At 41.3% G+C, this 22,993-nt stretch overlaps 1 protein-coding gene across 1 annotated transcript in view; it reads right to left on the minus strand.

Annotated features, from left to right (window-relative positions):
* PKHD1 (PKHD1 ciliary IPT domain containing fibrocystin/polyductin) overlaps window positions 1-22,993 on the minus strand; it is a 237,622-nt gene that overhangs the window by 112,026 nt on the left and 102,603 nt on the right. The window contains exons 37-46 of the mRNA XM_041426139.1: window positions 19,879-20,086; window positions 18,571-18,719; window positions 16,601-16,795; window positions 15,061-15,210; window positions 12,371-12,504; window positions 7,370-7,482; window positions 6,459-6,549; window positions 5,237-5,371; window positions 1,976-2,111; window positions 493-739 (exon numbers count right to left, since the gene is read on the minus strand). Coding sequence (XP_041282073.1) covers window positions 493-739; window positions 1,976-2,111; window positions 5,237-5,371; window positions 6,459-6,549; window positions 7,370-7,482; window positions 12,371-12,504; window positions 15,061-15,210; window positions 16,601-16,795; window positions 18,571-18,719; window positions 19,879-20,086 — 1,558 coding nt within the window. The remainder of the gene's footprint in view (window positions 1-492; window positions 740-1,975; window positions 2,112-5,236; window positions 5,372-6,458; window positions 6,550-7,369; window positions 7,483-12,370; window positions 12,505-15,060; window positions 15,211-16,600; window positions 16,796-18,570; window positions 18,720-19,878; window positions 20,087-22,993) is intronic.

Here is a 22,993-nt window from a genome sequence, read left to right on the forward strand (position 1 = left end):
CAGAAATATGGAAGTGTCCTCCCTGAGTGATAGAAGTGGCAGCAGTTCTTGGCTGAACACCATTCCTCCACTGGATCCCCTTAGCTGCCAGCTGGGGAAAGGCAGGGAAAATTCCAGCTTGGGGAGACAAGTGAACTGGGACAGAACTGGGAGCTGTACATGCACCACAGCTGATGGGAATGACCTGGCTGTACCTCAGGACTGGATTATTATTAGAATTCTTTCTAATTTCCCAAGCTACCAAATACTTCAGTGTGAACACCAGATCTGACACAGCATCTCCAGGAGATCCTTGTCCTTCTGCCATGGAGTGACAGGCCATGGGAGACAGCACAGCAGATTCAGGGATGCCATTGCTGAGGCTGTAGACCTAGTTTAGGATCAAGCAGAGAGGCAGCAGTCCTGGGACTGAGCTCAGACCAGCAGCAATCTCAGAACAACACACAGAAGCAAAACCCACGCTGTATTTTGGGAGGTGGAGCAATTACTTACAAATGAAGATCCATACGGTGGAAAACGAGGTCACTGTCACAGACACTGCCACCAGAAACTTGGCTGAAGTTGGCACTGGCTGTGCAAGATGTTGCCAGGATATCTGTGGAAGGCAGGATGTGACTTCCCTTCTGTCCCGTGGTAGAGCCATCAAGGTCCTCAAGGATGGCAGAGTGAGGGAAGGGGAAGGACACTTGGAAAGGGGAATTGGTGAAGGCCAGATGTTCAGCTGTCACGGTAAACCCACCTGTGGGTGACAAGCAGCATGTCAAAAAAAACCAAAATGGTCACCTCATGTAATGGGCCTGAAGACAACTCTCTGGAGGAAAAGAGACCAACTTCATTCCACCTTGCCTTTGGAAAAATGTCTGATGGGTCAACAAAAAATAGGAAGATTCAGGAAAATAAATGGAGATGGTTGTAAGAATGGCTATTGCTGTGCCACACCAAACCTGCCCAGTACCCTGCTGTGACTGAGGTTCAGACTCGCCTGATCCAGGCGCTGCTCCTGGCCCTACCAGCAGCTCCTCAGTGACTCAAAACATTTATTCACAGGCCCCACAGCCAAAATTACAGTGACTCTTACAGATCCTGTCTGCCTTTCTTTTAGAGATGAGTACATGGTGTAAATGCACTTGACTCTTTTGCGTATTTGCAGCACCTGGCAGAATAAAGCCTAGGCTCAAAAGTGAGTCTGGAGGACTTTTTCACTACTGAAACATAGAAAGCTACAAAAAAGTTGAATATTCATGCAGGCTAAAGTTTATGAGCACATTAATATTTACAAAAATGTCAGAAAATCATTGCCCCATGGACTGTAACAAGTCAGCCTTGGCCGGAGTGCCCTACAACATGGGTTACTATTTGACAGTCCTATTCCCAGTTTTTTCCCTGACTAAGCTGGATTTTACTATTCCTCCTGTCCTTTGATCTCATCTCTGAAATATTTTTCTCTTTTATGTTATTGTAGGGAAGTCTTTATTTATATATAAATATATTTTATTACAATACAAAAGGCAATTGCAGTTGGAACATTCTTCAAAGAGCCTTTGAGTACCTCTTCAAAGCTCAGAAGGATGCTTAGTTCACACATTATCTTAGGCAAATTCACCTCAGGTTTAGGCTGGCCTGAGGTAGCAGTTTGTTGAAATTCTGCAAGGTTGTGTCACAGCTTTTAAAGAAATCACCTGTCTTGAAATTTTACCTCTCAAAATGAAGATGCAGAAACAAGGCAGTGTATAAAACCTGTTTCCACTAAGAAAATTGTATCAGTGCAAAAATCAGTCTATGTTTGTCTAAAAATAAATGCAATATGTGGCTTCAAGTGAGTGATGAAGTCATATCCAGAAAGACTGGGGAGAACCTGAAATCTCAGCCCGTGCAGAGGAGTTATCAATGGTCATCTGTGGAAACTATGAACTTGTAATGGGAGGGGAAGTTAGGGATTTGGGAATCTTGACAAATAAAAATAAATCAGACTCACCCTGCCCTTGGTAACAGCCAGAACAAGTCCTGATGGCTGTGCAAGTGTTCACATCAAAATTCCTGAAAGCTATGTTGGAGATGAGGAGCTGGTATCTTTTGGGAGTCCTTAGTCCTGCAGACATACAGGTCCTATCCTGAAATGGAGAAACGGAGGAAACATCACCATGAGAATCATGGAGTCCTAGAATGGTCTGGGATGGAAAGGACTTCAAAAGTCACCTCATTCCACTCCCTGCCATGGCAGGAACATCTTCCAAAAGACCAGGTAGCTTCAAGTCCTGCCTAACCTGGCCATGAACATTTCCAGAAATGGAGCATCCAGGATGCAGCAGCTGGGAATGCAAGAGTGTGACTGCCCATAATTGTGGAGTTTAAAGGACAGATGTAAGCTGTTGTTTGGAAAATTCTCACAACATCCATCTAATTCCCCACTTGAAGCAGGTGATAGCATCACTTTTAAGGGCAGCTTGTTGCCCTTTGTTGAGTTGTTGCATAGATTGGACATTCCCTGGGGAGAAAGAATCCACCAAAAAGCCCCAGAGAGTGGATTTTTACATCCCCATTTCACTTTACCTTTTCTGTCCAGCAAGTGGGAATTTTTCCTGCTCTGCAAAAATGACTATCCTTATTTCTGCTCTAAGAAGAATCTGAGCACTGAAATGCAAAGGGATTTTTTGTGATTTGGCATGGGGACACACTCAAGCCAGGCTCTCAGAAAAGCTCTAGAGGACCTCAGGGTCTATTAGAACTTAAAAAGACAGAAAGGAAGAACAAAAGCCACAGGAGACGAAAAACACAATCAACAAACTGGATTTTGGAGTGATTGTAGTCCACAGCAGAATGGAAGTGTACAATCCTCTGCCCAACTCTCTTGGAAACAGGCTGGAAATAAAGATATACTTAGAGTTAGTGAGCAGCCTGGAGGAAGAAGGGCTGGCAGGAGTCTGTGATACTATTTCTGAGGCCAATGAATACTTGTAGAATATATCTCAAAAGCCATAGTAAAGAATCAATCAAGAAATCCACTCTGTGTGAAAACACCTGCAAATGAAAGGAAAGAATGTAATGGACTCTTATATGTAGATTATTACTTCAAAGACAAGGTGCTATCTTCAGTCTTTGTAAGACACAGTAGTTCCATCAGCTGTTTTATTCTGAGGCCAAAACATCAGGAGTGATAGTCCTGGTCCTTGGGCCATCCTATTCCAAATCACTGCAGAGCAGAAATCCCTGGTTTCTGGTAACAAACTGCTCATAATGTCTCTATTGGATTTTTTCTTACACTTCTGATTCTTCCATCCCACCCAATTTTCTATCTTTTTAAAAATAATTTTATTTAAACAAATAGCAAATAGACCAGTGTGAGACAATAATTCCTCCCCTGTGTGTCTCAAAACTCTTGCTTTTTCCAGGAAGAAAGGTTTCTCCTTAAATGGTCCCACAATGACAATGAGTTGCTTAATGAGAACACGGAGGAGGCTTTCTGAATGTCTTGGAAGTTAAAAAAAAACAAACCTTTAACTTGGCTTTTGCCAGTCCTGGATTTAGTCCTGTCACTAATGTTTCAATGGGTCAAAGCCCCAACCCTTCAATGTCCTGATATTTCCAGAAAACAATCTTGTTTTAAAAACACTTTTTTCCAAAAAGTGGAAGGGCTAGCAGAGAGGAATATCAAGGTTCACATTAAAATAATGTTATAAAGTGTTAATTTATATTAGAGACATCATAATTAAAGGGAGAATTACATACATTAAGATATAAATTATGACAAGGAGGCTCTTATCATGAGATAATCAAAGATAATCCCCCCCCCTGAGGTACTGCAAGAAACAAGGAACGGCATGAGCGCCTCTAAATCTCTCAGCAAGTACAACACTGGAGTTCTTCCATGGATCCTGCAAAGCAAAAACAAAGACATCCACCCCTTGGTCAGAGAAACTCACTGGGACATCACTGGGATGCTGCAAGGTTGGACAGGTGAAGCCAGAATTTTATCTGAACTATCTACTTAGAACAGACCTGCCAAGGTGGTTCCTTTCTGTGAGCTTCTAAAGAAAAGTCATTTAAAATACTTTTATTTCTGCCAGACAGAGAGAAAATTAATTTAATGAACAACAATAGAGAACTGAGCAGGGGGAAAAAAAAAGACTTTAAAATCATGAACAAGCAGCTGCGGCCAGTTGTAACTAAAATTCCATTGTTATCTATGTTATTAATCTGTTAACAACCTGGTAGCACCCAAAGGACTTTGTCCAGCTGCCTAAAGAAATAGTGGAAGAAGAACATATTTACTGCATAAATAAAATTACATTTTGTCAGTATTTTTCATTCCCAAGTAAAAAAGTAACACTCTGTGTTCCAGGTGGACCAATGATGCTGAGAGAGAGAAGAGGAAACCAAAGTGTTAACAAGGATAGACACCAAAGCTGCTGTTCCCCCTCAGTATTCTCAAATCTCTAAACTAAAGACACTTGTGCATAGTTAAATGGTGCTAAAAGCAAAAGGTGTGTAGGAATTTGTGTTCAAAAAGCTCAGTTAAAAAAAAATTATTATTTCTCTCAAAAAGTCATGTTTGATGAAATTCCAAGATTTTTCTGAGACCATATCAATCCTGGAAAAAAAAAAATATGAGTAGGAAAAAAATTTGCACTTGTCTTGCTAAGATCCTTCAGCTTTTTGTGTTTGTGATTTTGCTTTCGCTTTTTGAATGTTGTTTTAGAAAGAATATATGGGATTATGCCTTATAGTGTGAAATTTTATAGTAGTTTCTAATGAAAACAGAAAAACCAGAGTCCTTGTTTCAAATTTGCTTAAAAATCTTAAAAACTTCCATGCTGAAAGGAAAAGATGTTGGGAAAAAAAACCCAAAAACCTGTAGAACTGTTTTGGTTGGAAAAGCCCTGGAAGACCATGGAGCCCAACCATCAACCCAACACTGCCAAGGCCAACACTAAACAACGCCCCGAAGTGCCAGCATCTACATGGCTTTAAAAACCCTCCAAGTGATTCCACTACTGCCCTAGGCAGTCTGTCCCAACACTTGAAAACATCTCAGTGAAGATATTTTCCCCAAAATCCAGTCTAAACCTTTACTGGTGCAACTTGAGGGCATTCCCTTATAACCAGTTTAAAATCCAAGCTTTTCCCAAGCTGCCATGAGGCAGGGGCTGTTCTCCAGGTTCCTTTCTTATTTCTCCACATTCTTATTGAAATGTTGATGTGAGACTTAAGGGACATTGAAATTCCTTGCAGTTCTTACCTTTTGTCCAAGGTGTCCATTTAAAACACTCTCAGACACAGAGGTGTTTCCCAGGCTTTCCACAATGTCAATGCCAAAATCTTTGCAAGCAGAAATCCGGAAATGCTGGATCTCAAGGTTCCTGCTTCTGAAAATCTACATGAAAGGAAAATAAAATAATAAAAATGCATATCATCATCAAAAAATGTAATGGTTTAGGTTAGAAGGAACCTTAAAGACTATTTCATTCCAACCCCTGCCATGGGCACTGACACTTTCCACTACCCCAGGTTGCTCCAAGCCCCATCCAACCTAGCCTTAAACACTTCTGAAATGGGGCACCTAAAAGAAAGAAGATTGTTTCTAAAGGGAGCTCATGGAAAAAAAAAGCAAAATATATTTAGTTATTTGTGCATTCTAGGTCAGTCACATACAAAGAAATTACAAGTTATGCAGAGAAAACAAACAACAAACCTACAAATCACCCTTTTACTCCTTTTCATACAAATAACCTTTCCGCAAAGAGAATGCAGATCCTGAAAAATCACACTGAAAAACTGGATACCTTCAGAGGAAGAGTCATATGGGTGGGTGAGGCTATAAAGCCTTACAGACAAATACATACAAACTGCTCAAACCATCAGACAGGATTTAATAAGATCAGAGGCTCCAAACCGTGAGTATGGGAAAAAATGTGACATAATAAAGGGTGGTGTGGCTTTTAAAAATCAGATTAATTAATAGTGAGTCATATTAGCTGGATAAAGCTAGACAAATTTGAATAATAAAAGGTGAAAAATTTTAAGAATTAAAAAAATCCCATGGGAACCATCAGTTCTATAAAGGTAATATATCTACCTATTGCAATCTTCATGAACAGCTCAGATATACTTGGAGAATTTTTTATTTGGCAACATGGTCTAATGGAAGGTGTCCCTGCCCATGGCAGGGAGGTTGGAATGAGATGGATTTTAAGGTCCTTTCCAACCCAAACCATTCTAAAATTCTATTATTACAGTGGCAGACAGATGCTAGATGATTACAGAGAATGCCAGCTGGTGAAAGTAGCATTGATTTTGTAGCAAAAAGAATTCACAAAAATCAAGTTTATGGCTCTTTCCTTAAAACAGGAGCCTCCAGGTGAGAGGCATGGACATAGAAGCACAAGAGCTTTTAGTCAGTGAGGAGGTGAGATACTTGGAAAGATCCTGAGCATAACAGAATGCAGAGGGGACAAACCTACCTGCGCTCCCCCTTGGCAACTCCAGGCTGTGAAGTTGTTGAGCTGAACGTGACTGTCTGGCAAATACTCTGGGTATACCAATAACCCGTGCCTGTTTAGGAGAGAAAGCCATGGAGACTGTTCCTTTACAGTGCATGTACTGGTGAGAAGATTTTTCTATTCATCATTTTGATATCTAAAACCTTGAATCAGTAACAGTTGTCTGCATGAGACTTGATTTCTTTAAAGTCAAAAGTTTTCAGTGTTAGACCTATCAGAGCTAAAAAGGAGTGTGCAGGGCCACTGAGAGTTTCTCACTAGAAAACACCCTCCCCATGCTCATGAGTTTTAAGCCAGTGTCACCTCCAGGTAAGTCTGGCACGAATCTGTACAGATAAGGCTCTTCTTTATCTTGGATTCAGCCAACTTGGATTACAGCCCAAATGTATGCATTCCTGAATGCAGGACTTGGTTGGACCTTCTCAGAGATTTAAAATCCAGATTAATATCCAGAATAACTCAAAATTCAGGTCACATCAACCACTGATTTTCAGTACAATGTCATTTTTTAAATATTCTTTCTCCAATACTCTTTCTGTTTTAGGGAAGTACTGGTTAAAACTTTCGTCAATAGCTGTTCCTGGATACTAAAGGAAGAATTGTTGAATGAAACACCACAGAACCATGGAACCAGGGAGGGTTGGAAGGGACCTTAGAGATCAACTCGTTCCACCACCCTGCCATGGACAAGGACACCTCGCACACCAATTCTGCCTTGCTCCAGACAGCTCTGCTTGCAAGAGACAATGACCTGAAAAGGTGCAAAACTGGAGAGGAAAGTCCTGAAAAGAGGGGCAAAGCCTTTTCTGCCCACCACTGCAATTATAGATGGAACAACCATTTGCTGAAGGAAAATCTCCTTAACCAAGTACCTTGTGCAGGAGTGAGCTGTGTTCTCACTGAAGGACAGGAGAGGCACTTTGGATGGTCCCTCAGGGGAGAGATGAAAGAAATAGCCATACCCAGCACCACACACTGTGTTCCCCTGTAGAGAGGAACATGTGACTATGAAAGTAATATTAGCACAGATTTCTGGAAATGAAAACCAATTTAAGAAACACACAAATTAAAATCCCAGCTGTAGTCCATTCAAATTCTGGTAAACTGGCTGGTGGAGACTTGTACCTCATTTCTGTGTCCCCTGTCTTGTTCTGTTTTCACTTTGACCTTGGGCCAGTAGTAAACATACTTGTTTTCAAATCAGACAAGGAGGATTGACCAAGCAATAGAGTCAAACAGCAGAACAATGGTGTAGTCACAAACCTTCAAGAAGTAGGTAAGAAAAAAACGTGCTGAAAACTTACTTCTATAAACACCTTTCAATATAAGAAAATGTCAGGAAGACAAAGTAAATCACAAACTAATCCCAAAGGTAAATCACAAACTAATCAAGTTTATTGGTTTCCTTCTCAGTCTTGATATTTCTCTTATCTCCCAAAGCAAACACGGAACAAGGAAATATAGGAAATATTTGCATTGAAAAAGTGATACTCCAAAAAGTCAAGAGAAAGCAAAGAACAACATCTTCAGGATATGTCAGTGACTGAACAATTAAACTTCCTTAGACCTGTGGTAAATTATGTAGTTTGGATCATTTTTACAGGATAAATGAACAACCATAGAAAGATGTGCTGTAAGTTATTGTCATTTAATATCTCAAATAAATTGCATTCTAAATTCTAAATTCTGCACTTGTTTTGTTGTAAGTAATAAAACAATAAAAATAAGTGGACATAAGGTCTGACTGGCCTTAAAATTAGGAGTTTGGTAATTACAGAATCTGCATTAAGTAGATTATATGAGTTGTATTGGGTGTGTTCTGGACTTCTCAACTCTAGGACAAAAACCCTGTTCTTGCCAGCTTAATTTGGAGAGCAGCCAAGCCTAGTTGGGTTTGAGTTGTGTCCATATGTCTTCATGTGTGCACCTGTGCATGATCCCTCTCACCTGCCTTAGGTGTGTGAAAATTTGAAGTCCAGGCTGGCAGATTTTAGCTCCCTTTTGAAGAAAAAAATAATAATAATAAAACATAGGCATGTGCTGAAGGCAATGCTGTTGGTCTGTCCTTACACAAAATTAATTGCTCTCTAGAGGTATGTGGCTCTCAGAGGGGCATCTAAGATGGCCTTTCTTGCAGCTCTAAGGAGGGCTTGTTCTCTAAGATCAGGTCTGACACCACCACTCCCATTCATAGGTCACTGGACAGTGTTAAAATACTAATGACTTTTTGGTCCCTGATGGTCCAAATCAAAGCTGAGCCTGGTGACCTCGAGGTGAAACCCTCCATATACCAATTACTTTCTTCTGACCCATCCAAGTGTGCTCCCTGCAGTCCTGATCTCTGACATCTGTCAAGGAATAAAGTACTGAGACCCAGAGCTCTGCTTTCTCTATCCCCTGGTAAAACTGCTGCTTTTTCTGAAAGTGCAGCCACGGACCCTTTTTCTTTAACAAAACATTTCTGCAGTCCAGTCACATCATTTCCAGGATATTTTACTTGCCACTCCAATTGTGCATTCTACAGATGATTCATAAGGAAAAAAAAAAAAAAAACCTGCATATTTATTCAGCCAGCTAGTGGCTGGAGGGCAGGGGTTTTAGGCAAGCAGGGAATTTTGTGTGGAAATCAATTCTTTGTGGAAGTCAGTATATTACGAATGTCCATGCAACCAAAATTCCAGAGAGAAATTACCTCCCTGAGCATGCCAAAAACCTGGAGGTATGCACTGCAAGTCACTAAAATCAAGTGGCTGACGGTTTAAGTGTCTCTTAACTGTTACAACTCTGCTGGTGTAAATATTTCATTAATTTCTTTTAGATAGCTGGGACTCAAACTGTTGACCTTAAAGATGACATTAAAGCTCTGGACAGTGCTCCCAGCACCGCTCCCACAGTTTCAGAGCTGGGCAGGATGTGAGTAGCACTCACAATGTGCCTGCTTTGGTGTGGGCCCACTTTGCAGGAAAGGGTTTGGAAAAGATCTCAGCGGGGATGAAGCAGTGGGAAAACTGTGCCAAACATGCAGCCTCACCTCTTTGGTGCTGTGGAGAATGGCTGGATGGGGTGACACTAGGAAACAAATGCATTCACCAACAGTGTGACAATCAGTCACTCCTCTGACATGGAGACACCAGCTGAGCTCCACCCCGTTCATTCATCTGAGCTGTTTTCCAGTCCTCAACACCAAGGCAAGAAAGGAGAGGGAGGTTCTTGCTGGATTTCTTAAACCCAGTCCATATGTTGTTATGCATGAGCACCGCATGCTGGCTCTGGCATTTCAGGGCATTGAATGTTTATGGGTTGGAACAACAAAAAGGCCAAAACTCACCAGGCTCAAGAGAGACAAAATAAAAAGATAGAAACCTACATTTAAAATTATTTTTCCTGCACACAAAAAGAAAACCAAGGACATGGGGTGGATATTTCAGTGAGAAAAAAGCCAATATCACAGAGGAGCATCTTCAGTTCCTTGGGCTGATAGCATTTAAAATGCAAAAAAATAGCCTGCTAATGAGATTGTCCAAGACTCTAAAAAGTGACAACCTGGGATTACACACTGTGTTTAAAAAAATTACACTAACCTTGTAATAATCAGTTTGCACTCATACTGTCCGAGCATAAAATTTTGTCTAACAGCCTGATTCACCAGTGCACTTAAGACCTTAAGTCAAATGGAAGCCAGCGGGAATTGGGTCTCCAAACGTCTTTGTAGGCTCAGGTTTGAGTGACTGCTCTGTCCCAATTTCCACACCATTTAGGCCACCACAGAATATCAAGGAAATTTAAGCTCTTCAGCCACCGATGCAAATTTAAGCTCCCAAGTAAATTGACTAGTTATAAAAACATTACTGCAGGTCTCACTGTAGAAAGGCTTAACCCATCATGCACAGAAGGTGTTGCACAGCTTGGACCTAGAGCTCTCTGCAGTCCCTGCCTTAAAGATTGCAGCCAATAAGTTAAAACCAATCATCAAAAGATAGAAATCTGAAAACAAACAAAAAACAAGCACAAAACCAACGAACAGAAAGACTGACAAACACCGAAAATTAAATTCTAAACCGGGAAAGTTTCTATCGCATGTCCTAGCCTGAGAACCAGGCAGGTGGAAGGTGAGTCTTTCCCATCATATTCTTCAAATTTCCCCAATGAACTAGGCTAAAAACCTTGAATCATATGATCTGAGAATTTTCATGAGGGAAAAGGTGCTAAGATTACATCATCATAATGCAGGTGCTGCACCAGCACCCCTGATTATTATTGCACTAAGAAAAAGTCCACAGTTCTTTTGCCAGGGAGAAATGTGACTTTTTCTCTTAATATCCCTGTGCTTTGCTGCCTTCCTGAGCACTGCTTGGTCCTGTTGTACAGTAAGCACAGTTAATAACAATTTTAAGCTGGGCAATTTCTTCGAGTTTTCCTTTTGCTGCTGCAACTCCTCAAATATTCCACTCCTCAAGATGATGAAGGTCATCAGCAACCATTTGAGGGCCATCTGTTACCCTGCCTGGAACAGCACATCTCTGAGAGCAGAAAGGACCCCCTGATATTGGGGTACACAGCCACAGCTGTAGCTTTATATCTGCAAACTCACGTGAGCAGAGAGGGATGAATAAATGTGCTGAAAACCCAGCACAGCCAGTTCCCAGGAACCCGTGGAGGTAATTGCAGCAAACCTTTTCAAAAGCTGAGCCACTGGCAATGGAGTGAACTGCTCCAGGGTAAGTCAGTGCATGACAGTACAAAACTCTGTGCTTAGTGGAGCTGAAATTCTCATGATTCTGCCTGGTTGTTGTATTTTAAAACTATATTTGATGGCCTTAAAAATGATAAATATGGCCTCAAGGGAATTGCAGAAAGTTCTCCCTTCCTTGGTGCTGCTGTCTTCATAAAAACATAGGAAATGTGTTGGTCTCTTTTTCACCTTCAAATTTAGGTGTAAATCTTCCCTCATGGAGCAGAAGCCCTGGGGGTGATTAGGTCTTCACAAACAGTAATTGGTTTGGTTACTGGAGGTTAACAATAGAACAGGTTAGGATTATTTTTTAAATGAAAATATGCATTTTTCACTACTGAAAGTGTGGTAAGAAAGGTCAGTTTCAATGTAATTCCTTAAAATAGTTGGGAAAGAAAAGTGGTTTGAAGTTGATGAAAATCATATTTTTCCACTAAACACATAAAAGTGACTCTTTATTCTGAAATGTAAGACCAAAAAAGAGTATGAACTAAGAGAAAGCATCAGAGAATTAGTGAATAAAAGTATTTTTTCTGAGCTCAGCTTTTTGATGTGTGCCTGTTAAGCTGTTAGCTCTTTAAAAACCTGGTGGTTTATAACCATTTAGAATAAAGAAACTTCATTTCTTTCAAAATCAATGTCATTTTCATAGGACAGGAAGCACTTTCTCTTTCTCACCCCAGAATGCAAATCTTCAGCTGTATGGTCAAGGTGACATCCAGACAGAGATGTTGCTGAATTTTAGTGTTTTTGTAGTCAGTCCATTAAAACTGAGGGGTTTGGTTTTTTTTAATAACGGCAGAAATTCTAGAGAAGCTGAGACTAAACTTCTTCCAAGTTTTCTGAATCTGTGAGCATTATAAAATAAAACAACATTTTAAAGTACCTCAGGATGAATTCTCTCACAGTAATATTCCATTCCACTAAAATACAGCAAAATTCTCAGTAATAAATTTACCCAGGAACATAATTTATTTTGTAATATGCACTTGTTTCAATATCCCATCACAAGCACAGGTTCTGACAGCTCAGCCAAGAAACAAATATTGTGTATGTGATCTCCCAGATAAATGAAGCTCTGTGTCTTTCTGATACCTTTGATTAGAAAGGAAATGTTATGTCTTATACCAGAACTTCTTACCCTGATGTGACTGGCAGGAGCCCTGATGTAGATTCCTGCTGGTGACAGTGTCTCAATATTAGATAAACCATCAGTTACATAAAGGCCAACCACTATGTTGTTACTGATTTTGTTCTCCTCTTCCAGTCCCTCACCTTTAAAAGAAAAATATACAAAGAAAAGGAAAAAAAATATTAAAAAAGTAAAACATAGGAGAAAGAAAAAAGAAAAATAAACATAAATGTACTTATAGCTGGAAACCCTCTATTCTCATGATACTCATTTCAATATACTCAAGTCCAGATGCTATATTCACATCTATTTCCCTGTACAAGGTATTATATGTGACTATACCAAAAGTCATACATTCTGGACTGAAAATTTGTGGTAAAAATAAATAAAATATGTATTATAAAGTAGATTTACAGTTGAGAAAAGAGACTCAGAGTGGTTCAGATTGGGAAAGAGGCTCACCTATGTATGCTCACAAAGGCATGCTCCTGGCACTACTAGAATTCAGTCTTTTTTATCTCCTATCTCCATTCACTGTCCTACTTACATGCAAGAAAATTTCTAAACAGGCTGAAAAACACCTGGTGGACCTCTGCATAAAAGTGGGGGGTTGCCCCCCTAAGCAATAAAAATAGAAGAGAAAGGGAAAAATCAATCAAGAAATTGATCAGACAACACAGACCCTTGGGGTGCTCCAGATCTACTTACAGTATAGAAATTGGAAGAAGAAAACAAAATAAATATTTTTTAAACAACGTTGTAAAGAAATTGGCCCCCCAATGGCAAGGAGGGGACGACTGTTCATGCAAGCAATTCCAAATAAGGACACATGGAGAGGATAAGGGGAAATGGCCTTAAGTTGCTCTGGGAGAGGTTTAGGTTGGATATCAGGAAAGATTCCTCATCTAAAGGGTGGTCAGGCATTGGAACAGGCCAGGCCACCCAGGGAAGTGGTGGGGTCGCCATCCCTGGGAGTGGTTGCAGCCACTTGGGGACATGGTTTAGTGGTGGGGTTGGCAGGGTCAGTTTAAGGGTTGAACTTCCAGAACCAGGAAGACCTTTAAGGTCTTTTCCAACTTTAATGACTCCTTGATTCTATGATCAGAACTGGTGCTGTTTTGGAAGCAGAATACAAAGTGGAATCCCGTGTGGAGTCTATGCATAGGCCCTTCTCTCTGGCCTACCAAATCATATCCATCTGGTTTTGTTTATCCAACAGAAGTCACTATCTTCAAATACACCTGCTCAAGTTCTATTCCTAACACAGATCCCAAATCATTATTACCCCAAATATAAGCCACTTCACAAGAAAACCTGTGCCCTTTGGTTTTCAGGATAGCAATAAATACTTTTAGCCTTCCTTCAGTCTTTTGAGGAAATCAGCTTTCTCAATTTTTTCCAGTTTCTAGGTGCTACAAACAATGCTGCTACCAGAGCATGAACAAGATCCTAGAGAAGTCCTTTTCACAGCCATACAAGATTTTGAGGTTTTGGCTTTCCAGCTCAGACCTTGTGTGTCAATAATTTTGTAGCCCAGAGTGACATTTTTTGATGGTCTTGCAAACCCTCTGAAAATAAGGATTTTAGGTGAAATCACTGAGAGAATCCAATTCCAGAGCTGCAAAGAGCCAGCTGTAATAAATATTCCTTCACAGGCAACAAAATTATATATAAATTAATGCATCAGACCCTCTGGAGCTGCTGACAGTAAAGCCATTAAAATCATCTTGAGGATAAGGTGTATTCAGGCTGAAACTTCAGCTCAGCTCAGTCCTTTACCTCAGACACAGATCCCAACACAAATGAGCCAAGGGATGCCAGAAGCTTGGAGGTCCTGCTCTGCTCCCCCATGGCTGCAAGGGCTCTGTACATCAGCTTGCATCTCTCTAAACCAGCTTTCTTCTTCTGCAAGGTGTTTTTAATCTTCCCTGTTTATAATCTTCCCTGTTTAAATCATGATATATCACTCCTCATTATGTTTATACACAGCACCCAGCACAGGAACTTGCTGTGTGTGGGGAACTGCAGGACCAGAACTGAAGACTTTCTTTTTTTCCCATTTATCTCATAATTGGTCATTTTTATCCCACCTCTTATGAAAAACAAAAATCAAGCTATATCTTTAGGTATTCAGGAAACATGAGATACCAGCAGAAGATGCTTGAAGTCAGTCTCCTGATGGTTAGTTAGGAGAAATATTTTGTTGTTTAACATTTTTGTTGCTCCAAGCTCCAATTTATTTAAGTACTAAATCATCTGGTTAACTTTTAACATATGCTTTCATTCCATTATCTTCAACATCAAATGAGTGAAGTTAAAGGTAATATGCTCTTAAATGCTTCACTGAGTTGTGGTCTTAAATATTGCATAATTACACTTTTCCAAAGACAGATGAATCAATCCCCTAACAAAAATCTACTAATTTTTCACTGAAAAATAACTAATCTCTATCAAGTGAAGACTGACCTGAAAAAAGAGAGCAGGTCAAAAGTAGCTGCTAGGAGTTGTGTGTGGAATTGTGGGAGTTTTATTCCAAATTCACTTACACCAGAAATTGCAGAAGGTTTAAAGTTCTCAGAGTAAAGTTCTCAGAGTACAGTTAAGGATCTGCCATTCTTTCCTCCAAAGCATTTTCATGCAAATGCAACCAGCACAAGCTGCTGTTGTACATAGTGAGGATATTTGCTTGCTTCACTTACCCAGGAGAAGCCCATGGCCTGAAATGTTGTAGAAAACGTTGCTGTCCACACTGAGGTTGGAGATCCCTCTCAGATGAAGGCCTTGGCCAAAGGAGTCCAGCACGCAACACCCATGGATGTAAGAGTCTGGAAGGAAGTGAGTGGTGTGAGCACAAACCCCGCTGCAGATTGAGGGCAGGTATTTTACACCCCTTCCCCAGCCAGGCATGCTGACCTTCCCATCATCCACATCCTGGCCAGGGCTGCCAGGGAGCCCTGACCCTCACTCAGTGATGAAGATGGTACAGGTCCTTTCCAAACCAAACCATTTTATGACTCTGTGAGAGGTGCAAATGTACCTTAGGAAGGGAAAATCCATTCAGCACCCTTAAAGCATTCTTTGAGCCCACCTAAGTTGCCCCTACCACCATCAGTCTTCAGAACCCTCACTGCCACTTCCACAGAGATGAATTTGGTATTTAACAGTGACAAAGTCAAAAGAACTTAATATGTTTCTTAATCTCTGGGTGATAAAATTAAATGTTGGCCCCTGCAAGTAGCTAGCCCTCAGCCATTTTTGGGCTCCCTCACAGTGTTTTAGTGCATTCATTTCCAGAGCTACTCTCTTCTACATCAAAAGAACAGTGTAGCATAAAAAAATATATTATTTTAGGAAGAAGCAGAGATACAAAGGAAGTGAAACAGGTGAAACCACTCTGTCACTTGAGTTTAGACTAGAGGTGAGGGGTTTTTTTCACATTTAACCATCCAATTTGCCAACTGACTCAAGAGCCAAGCAGGTTTTGAGGGCGCCTGCCCCAGCTTTGGGCAGGAGAAGGTGGGTATCTCCAGTGCAGGTAACTCACCTGGCATCCAGGTGTTGCCAGTAACAGTCAGGGCACTGTGGTGGTGCCAGAACCTTTGGCCCACGTGGCGGAATTGGACCCCCTCCAGCTGGAGCTGGCTCGCCTGGCCCTGGAAGGCCTCCACAACCAGCACGGCTCCCAGGTCCCGAGAGCCCAGCTGCCTCTCACTTCTCCTGTACAAACACCCAGAGCGACCTAGGATACAACCCAGGGACAGTTGTGAGGAGCACCTTCTCCGTGGGGTGGGGTGGGATGTGCAGGGGGAGATCCTCTGGCATACATTAGGACCAAATCACATCCATCTACTTGTTTTTATCCAACAGAAGTCATTATCTTCAAATACACCTGCTCAAGTTTCTATTCATGATACAGATCCCTTCCCAAATCATTACTACCCCAAATATAAGCCACTTCACAAGAAAACCTGTGCCCTTTGGTTTTCAGGATAGCAATAAATACTTTTAGCCTTCCTTCAATATTTTGAGGGAATCACCTTTCTCAATTTTTTCCAGTCTCTATGTACTACAAACAATGCTGCTACCAGAGCATGAACAAGATCCTAGAGAAGTCCTTTTCACAGCCATACAAGATTTTGAGGTTTTGGCTTTCCAGCTCAGACCTTGTGTGTCAATAATTTTGTAGCCCAGAGTGACATTTTTTGATGGTCTTGCAAACCCTCTGAAAATAAGGATTTTAGCTGTTGCCAGTAACAGTCAGGGCACTGCGGTGGTGCCGGAACCTTTGGCCCACGTGGCGGAATTGGACCCCCTCCAGCTGGAGCCGGCTCGCCTGGCCCTGGAAGGCCTCCACAACCAGTACGGCTCCCAGGTCCCGAGAGCCCAGCTGCCTCTCACTTCTGCTGTACAAACACCCAGAGCGACCTAGAACACAACCCAGGGACAGCTGTGAGGGGCACCTTCTCCGTGGGGTGGGGAGGGATGTGCAGGGAGGGACCCGCCCCACTGACCCAGTGAGACTCCAGCTCCAACAGGGATCTGAAACATGGACCCAAAGGCAACACAGGCAAACATTTTTTATGTCCTTCAAAATAGGCGTGGTTCTTTCCCCAAAAGACTGGACATTTTGGAGGGAAATGCATCAAAACAAGATGGAAGCTGTAGTTTTATGTCTTGGACAGCTCCTTGGAGTTAATTTTATATAATTGTATGCATGAGGAAGAGAGATTTGACATTGATTTCCCTTAGGTGAGGTTTTTGAAAAGGAGATTGGGCATAGATGTATGGAAGTAAACTGAAGTGGGGGGTTTCTTTGTTTTTTTTTTTTTTTTTTTAACTCTGCTTTCCTGACTCTCTCTGCAGATGGATGTTACTACCCACAGTTTTAAGACAAGAATAAAGATTAGGGACATCACTTCCTTGTGAGGTTGATGAGGATCTGGCACAGGTTACCCAGAGAAGCTGTGGCTACCTCTGTATTGCTGTAAGTGTCCAAGGCCAGGTTGGACAGAGCTTGGAACAACCTGGGATAGTGGAAGGTGTCCCTGCCCATAGCAGAAGGGTGGAATGAGATGATCTTTAACTTCCTTTCCAACCCAACCATTCTTGGATTCCATGATATGACAAAAAATTAAATTGTTGGGCTGGGTAAAATTCCTGAAAGGCTCTTCCATGGGTGTGAGATATTTTGGTATGAGATTCAGACTACGAATGTTTTATTTTGGCTTGTTCAGTGGAAGAGCAGAGGGGATCTCAAATTCCAGCACTGCCTGCTGATGCCCAGTAATGCTTATTTTTCTTTAAAAGAAGATAAATTAACCACAAAAAACACTGCTCACTCCTCTTCTGGTGACTCCTCTGAGAAATCCTCCTATCCTTTAACTCAAATAAAAACCTCAAACGGTTAGTGCATTTCAGAGTCTATATTTATGAGTTCCACACAAAATGGACCATAAATCCATGAGTAATATAAGCAGCTGGCTGCTGGATATCAAATGAAGTCTTGTGTCACAGTCTGAAAGCCCAAGGCACTTTTTTTTTAAAGGAACCCTTACACCTGGGTTGCCAGATAACCTAACTCTCCTCACATTATAATCACTGTGTCTGATTCTGCTTCTTGAATAGATGGTGTAAATCAGGAATCCACTGTCAAACTCCATGGCATTCCATACAGGTAAAATTAAAGGAGAACTGAGATATTTAACATTTTTTCACCAGTGATACTTTATGCATCACCTATTAATTTTTTCCTTGGCAACTCTAAGCACTAAACAACGTCTCAATATTTTACGCTAAAGAGTACAAACAGCATTGGGCTGTTTTGTTTTTCCTCCTTCTTAAACTGACTAAATAGTAAACACAATTAAAAATTTAATATATTATGTACACTGAAACGTGTTTTCAGAAGATACTTTCTTTTCTACACCCTTAGGCTCAGGCAAAACTAAAGGGTCTTTCCCAAGATGGCTTGAAACAACACTGCGAAAATAATACATCTGAGATATTACAATGAAGTGCAGTTCAACTCCCAAGACTTCACACTTCAATGTCAAACAATGTTTGGAAAGACAAACTCCCTTTCCTGGCATTGGAATTATCTCAAAGTTATCCTAGGAAGAAAGAGTTCTAATACACAGTGAGGCTGCCACAATGGGATTTTAATGGAGCAGTTTTCCTCCCCAGTACATTTCTGTGAGAAAAGACCTCCTCACCTGCATTTGCACACTGCCTGAGGTGGGACATCCTCTCCAGTGTGACATTTCCTTGAACAACAACCCTTCTGCTGATCAGTGCCACCACAGCACTCAAAGGCAGACCTTGGCCATTGCCCCATCCCTCTCCAACACTGTGGGGGTACCTAACAAAAGACAAAAAATATCACCTACACCTGCCAGATGGAGAGAATAACGTTCATGATTTCTTGTTATTTATGCTTATGACCGTAACCTCCCAAATTCTGAGCAGGTTTCACTCCTTTTCTCAATAGGGACAGTGGCACAATCAGTGCTAGATAGACTTTTCCTTGTCTGATGTTTGCTTTCATCTTTTTTTTCACAAGCTCCCAACCCTTCCTTACATTACGTATATAATATTACATTGTGTTGTGTTATTAGGAAAAGGCTTTTCATCCAGAGGGTGGGTGGGCACTGGAACAGGCCCCTCAGGGAAGTGGTTACAGCCCCAAGGCTGCCAGAGCTCAAAAAATCATTTGGATGACACTTCCAGGCACATGGTGGAGATTTTGGAATTTCCCTGTGCAGGGCCAAGAACTGAATTCAATAATTCTTGTGGGTCCCTTCCAATTTAGCATGTTCTGTGATTCTACAAGATTTACAACAATATATATCAGCATTTGAATGCTCTTCCCAAAACAGGTTTGGGTGAAAACCATCAGGACTTATTTCCTCAAACCCAAATTATTTCCGAAAATAATAAACTAAATCTTCCTTGTCATTGGAGTTAGGTTGCCTCTAGATAGATAATGTAAGAAGTGCAGTTTTCAGTGTGTCCAAGATCTCCATGCACAATAGATGAAGAAAGTGTAGGACAGTGAAATTAACACTCACAGGAAATATAGAAACATATTTCCATAGTGAAAAAAATCACTTTGAGTGTATTACTTAAGAAAATCAGTCAAGAACAGAGGATTTTTTTTTTTTTTTGACACAAGTCAAACATTTCTTGTGAAAAATATGCACTTTCTCAAGGAATTGAATATGCAGGAAATTTCGTTGTCATTCCTATACTGACACCACTGGACTTTTTTGGCCATCAGTGTTTTCTGCTTCAAAGGTTTTCTGAGTTCAAGGGGATGATACAGAATTTAAACATAGAATTTAAACATTCAGGGTTGAACGTCCACTACCTTTAGGGGGAGTGAGGAAGTGAAATATCACCGGCCACCTTTATTAAAGGGATTTATATAGTTATTATGTCCCACAGGGAACAGCAAATCCTGACTTTGATCAAATTTTCTCCTTGTTTAGCTCTGCTATAAAAATCTCCTGAAAGGATACCTGAGTGGTGATCTAAGGTGCAGCTCCGTGTTGTTCACAGACTGGATAACAGCCACTTCCTCCTGCTGCTCTGCATCTCCAAGGCCTGAACTTCCCACCAGTATTTCATCACCAGGTTGCCAATCAACAGGCTCCTGGAGCACCAATCGTGTGTCACTGGCATTAGCTGATGATTTCAAGTGTGCGAAAACTACTTTGGGCATCCAGCCTGAAAATAACAAGGAAAAAAAAGTTAAAAAGTAATTCAATCAACTTAAAAAAAAAAAAAACAAAAAAAACCAAAACAAAACAAAACAAAAAAAAACCACCAAAGAGTAGCATTCTCCTGGTTAAAGGCTGGACTGGACAGGGCTCAGAGCAACTTGGTCTAATGGGAGGTGTCCCTGTCGATCACATGGGGCTGCAATGTGATGGTCTTTAAGGTTCCTTCCAACAAAAAACATTCAATAATTCAATGATTCTATGAAATCTGTCTGTAACAAGCCCAAGCAATGAAAAGTCTTGCCCTATAACTCTCCTTTCTTCACTTAATGAAGTTTGCTTTAACTTTTGACATTTCCCTCTCAGGCTTTGGAAAAGATTGGTCCAGTGAGGTCCAACACACTGAACACCATCAGGGGAGAGTGTGTGTCTCACATATCCACCTTTAGAATACTTTTCTTCCCTCCCTTGCAATAGATCATCATTTACCTTTAGCCCACAGCAAGTTACTGTCCTCCTTGGTTGTACTGCAGGAAAGTAATAATAGCAGAAATCACTGAGTGTAGAGGTTGCATCCAATAAATCATTTTCAAATTATTTTAAGCAAACTTCTCTGCCCATATCCTATTTCACTTTCTTGTTCCTTATACTCCAATGTCTTCATTACTTATATAATAGTGTCTCAACTTTTTCCTTAATGAAGATGGAAATAAGAAGTAGCACCTCCAAGACAATAAATTCACAACAGAATCACAGAAGAATAAAATCTTTATACTCTTTTATCTTGAAGTATACATGAGCACCTGCTCTGTGTGTCAATGATGGCATCTAAACTTGAGATACTTCTGTACTATTACATTTTCTTAAATCAAACTTGAAATTTCCCAACTTCCAGCTAAGAAAATCTCCCAAACATCCTTCATTTAAGGTATTTCAAATTCTTTTGGAAGGCATTAAACATCTCCTGCTGTTCAGCTCAGTCCTGTGAGGTGCATCTGGCTTTCTATGTCCTATTCTGGGCTCCTCGGGTCAAGAGAGACATGGAGCTCTTGGAGTGGGTCCAGTGGAGGGTTATGAAGATGATGAACATGATGGAGGGCCTGGAGCATCTCCCTGAGGAAGAAGGGCTGAGGGAGCTGGGGCTGTTGAGAGGAGAGCCTGGAGAGGAGACACAGCTGAGAGGGGCCCTCAGCTCTGGGTGTCCCTGTGTGCAGGGAGGGCTCCGAGCAGGGCCCAGGCTCTGCTCCAGGGCCCAGCAATGGCACCAGAGGAACGGGCAGCAGCTGATCCCGGTGAGTTCCACCTGGACACGAGGAAGAACTTCTTTCCTGTGCAGTGACAGAGCACTGAACAGATTGTCCAGAGAGGCTGTGGAGTCTCTCTCACTGGAATTATTCCAGAATTGTCTGGACACAATCCTGTGCCCTGTGCTCTGGGATGGCCCCGCTGGAGCAGGGATTTGGGACCAGATGAGCCACCGTGGTCCCTTCCAATCTGACCCATCCTGGGATTCTGTGAAACCAATGCAGAAACTGAAATGCAGCAGGACACATAGGACACTGTAGGTGCCAATGGAACCAGACTGAAATGACTCTGTAGTAGCCCCCAGAACATGTGGACCCTGCCTCCTCAGCACAAACATCACTCACCCTACAGCTCTGCTTCTATAGGGCCACGCTGTTTTCTAATGCTGATGAAGACAAAACCCACCTTCCACCATTCACAGGCACTGACATCAAAGACCTCATCCTCAACACAGCTCAAAAAAACCCTCTTAATACCATGCTATGTACCAGCAGCACTCTCTTCATTTCTATTCATTTACCTTCTTCCACTGAGCGACTCTCGTGAATTTTTAAGGCTGGCATAAAAGCCAACAACTGGCAGCAGCCATCTGCACGTGGAGCACTGCACTTTTCTCTCCAGCTCTGGACATTGTGTTTCTGGTGTTGATTTGTGTGCCTGTGTTAATGTGTGTTCTCATGCATCTGTGTCCAGACACACAAGTGACCCCTGTGGAGTTCATCTGTCACACACACTCTACAGCAGCACTGCTGGGCAACAAGTCTTGTCACTGAGGAGTGGGAAACACCATTCTGCATTCAAAACATGCTCCAATGGAAAAGGCTTTTTTCAGGCTTTTTTCCACTTTTGAGCTCTGACTCAAAAATTTTTACCGAAAGTGTTCTCAATTTTTGGGGATTTTTTTTTTTCTTCTAAAAGGATATTCAAGGCATCCAGACATTCCCCATTTCCTTTATTTCCTTTTCCTTGTTTTCACCTCTTACTGTGTTCAGCTACCTGTCTCCCATGCCACATGTTGCACCTTTTTTCCTGATGATTTAGGTGGGGTGGGATATTTCTCTGATTGTTCAAAATCTACTTCCATTTTCCAATAAATTCAGTATATTTTTGTTAGGGAAAACCAAACCAACCAAACAAACAAGTCTGGTAGATTCCCCTTTCATAGAATCATAAAACCATTAAGATTAAAAAATACCTGTGAGGCCATCAACTCCAACCATTAACTCAACCCTTTCATGTCTGCCACCAAACCATGTCCCTAAGCACCACATTTATCCATTTCCTTGCTTCCCATTTGTATTCCCACATACAACACCTCCAGGTCAGAATCTCCTCTACTTCCAGCAGCACAAGTGACACACAGGATATGATCAATGACACCTTTCTGGTGTCAGTGAGGGACCAAAACTGAGGCTTCTTTGCCCTAATTATAATATATTCCCCTTGAAAACAAACTCTATTTTGAATAAAACATGCAAAGTTCATAAAACAACCTTCAGTGCCTGGGTTTGGGCTGTGCAACAGGTAAATAAATTACCTGTTTGAGGGGAAAATGTTTAAAAGAACAACAGCTGTGGTGTATTTAAATTATGTCTTCCCCCAAAATGTA

This window comes from Onychostruthus taczanowskii, unplaced genomic scaffold, assembly GCF_017590055.1.
Source record: "Onychostruthus taczanowskii isolate IOZ18803 unplaced genomic scaffold, ASM1759005v1 scaffold90, whole genome shotgun sequence".
NCBI lineage: Eukaryota > Metazoa > Chordata > Aves > Passeriformes > Passeridae > Onychostruthus > Onychostruthus taczanowskii.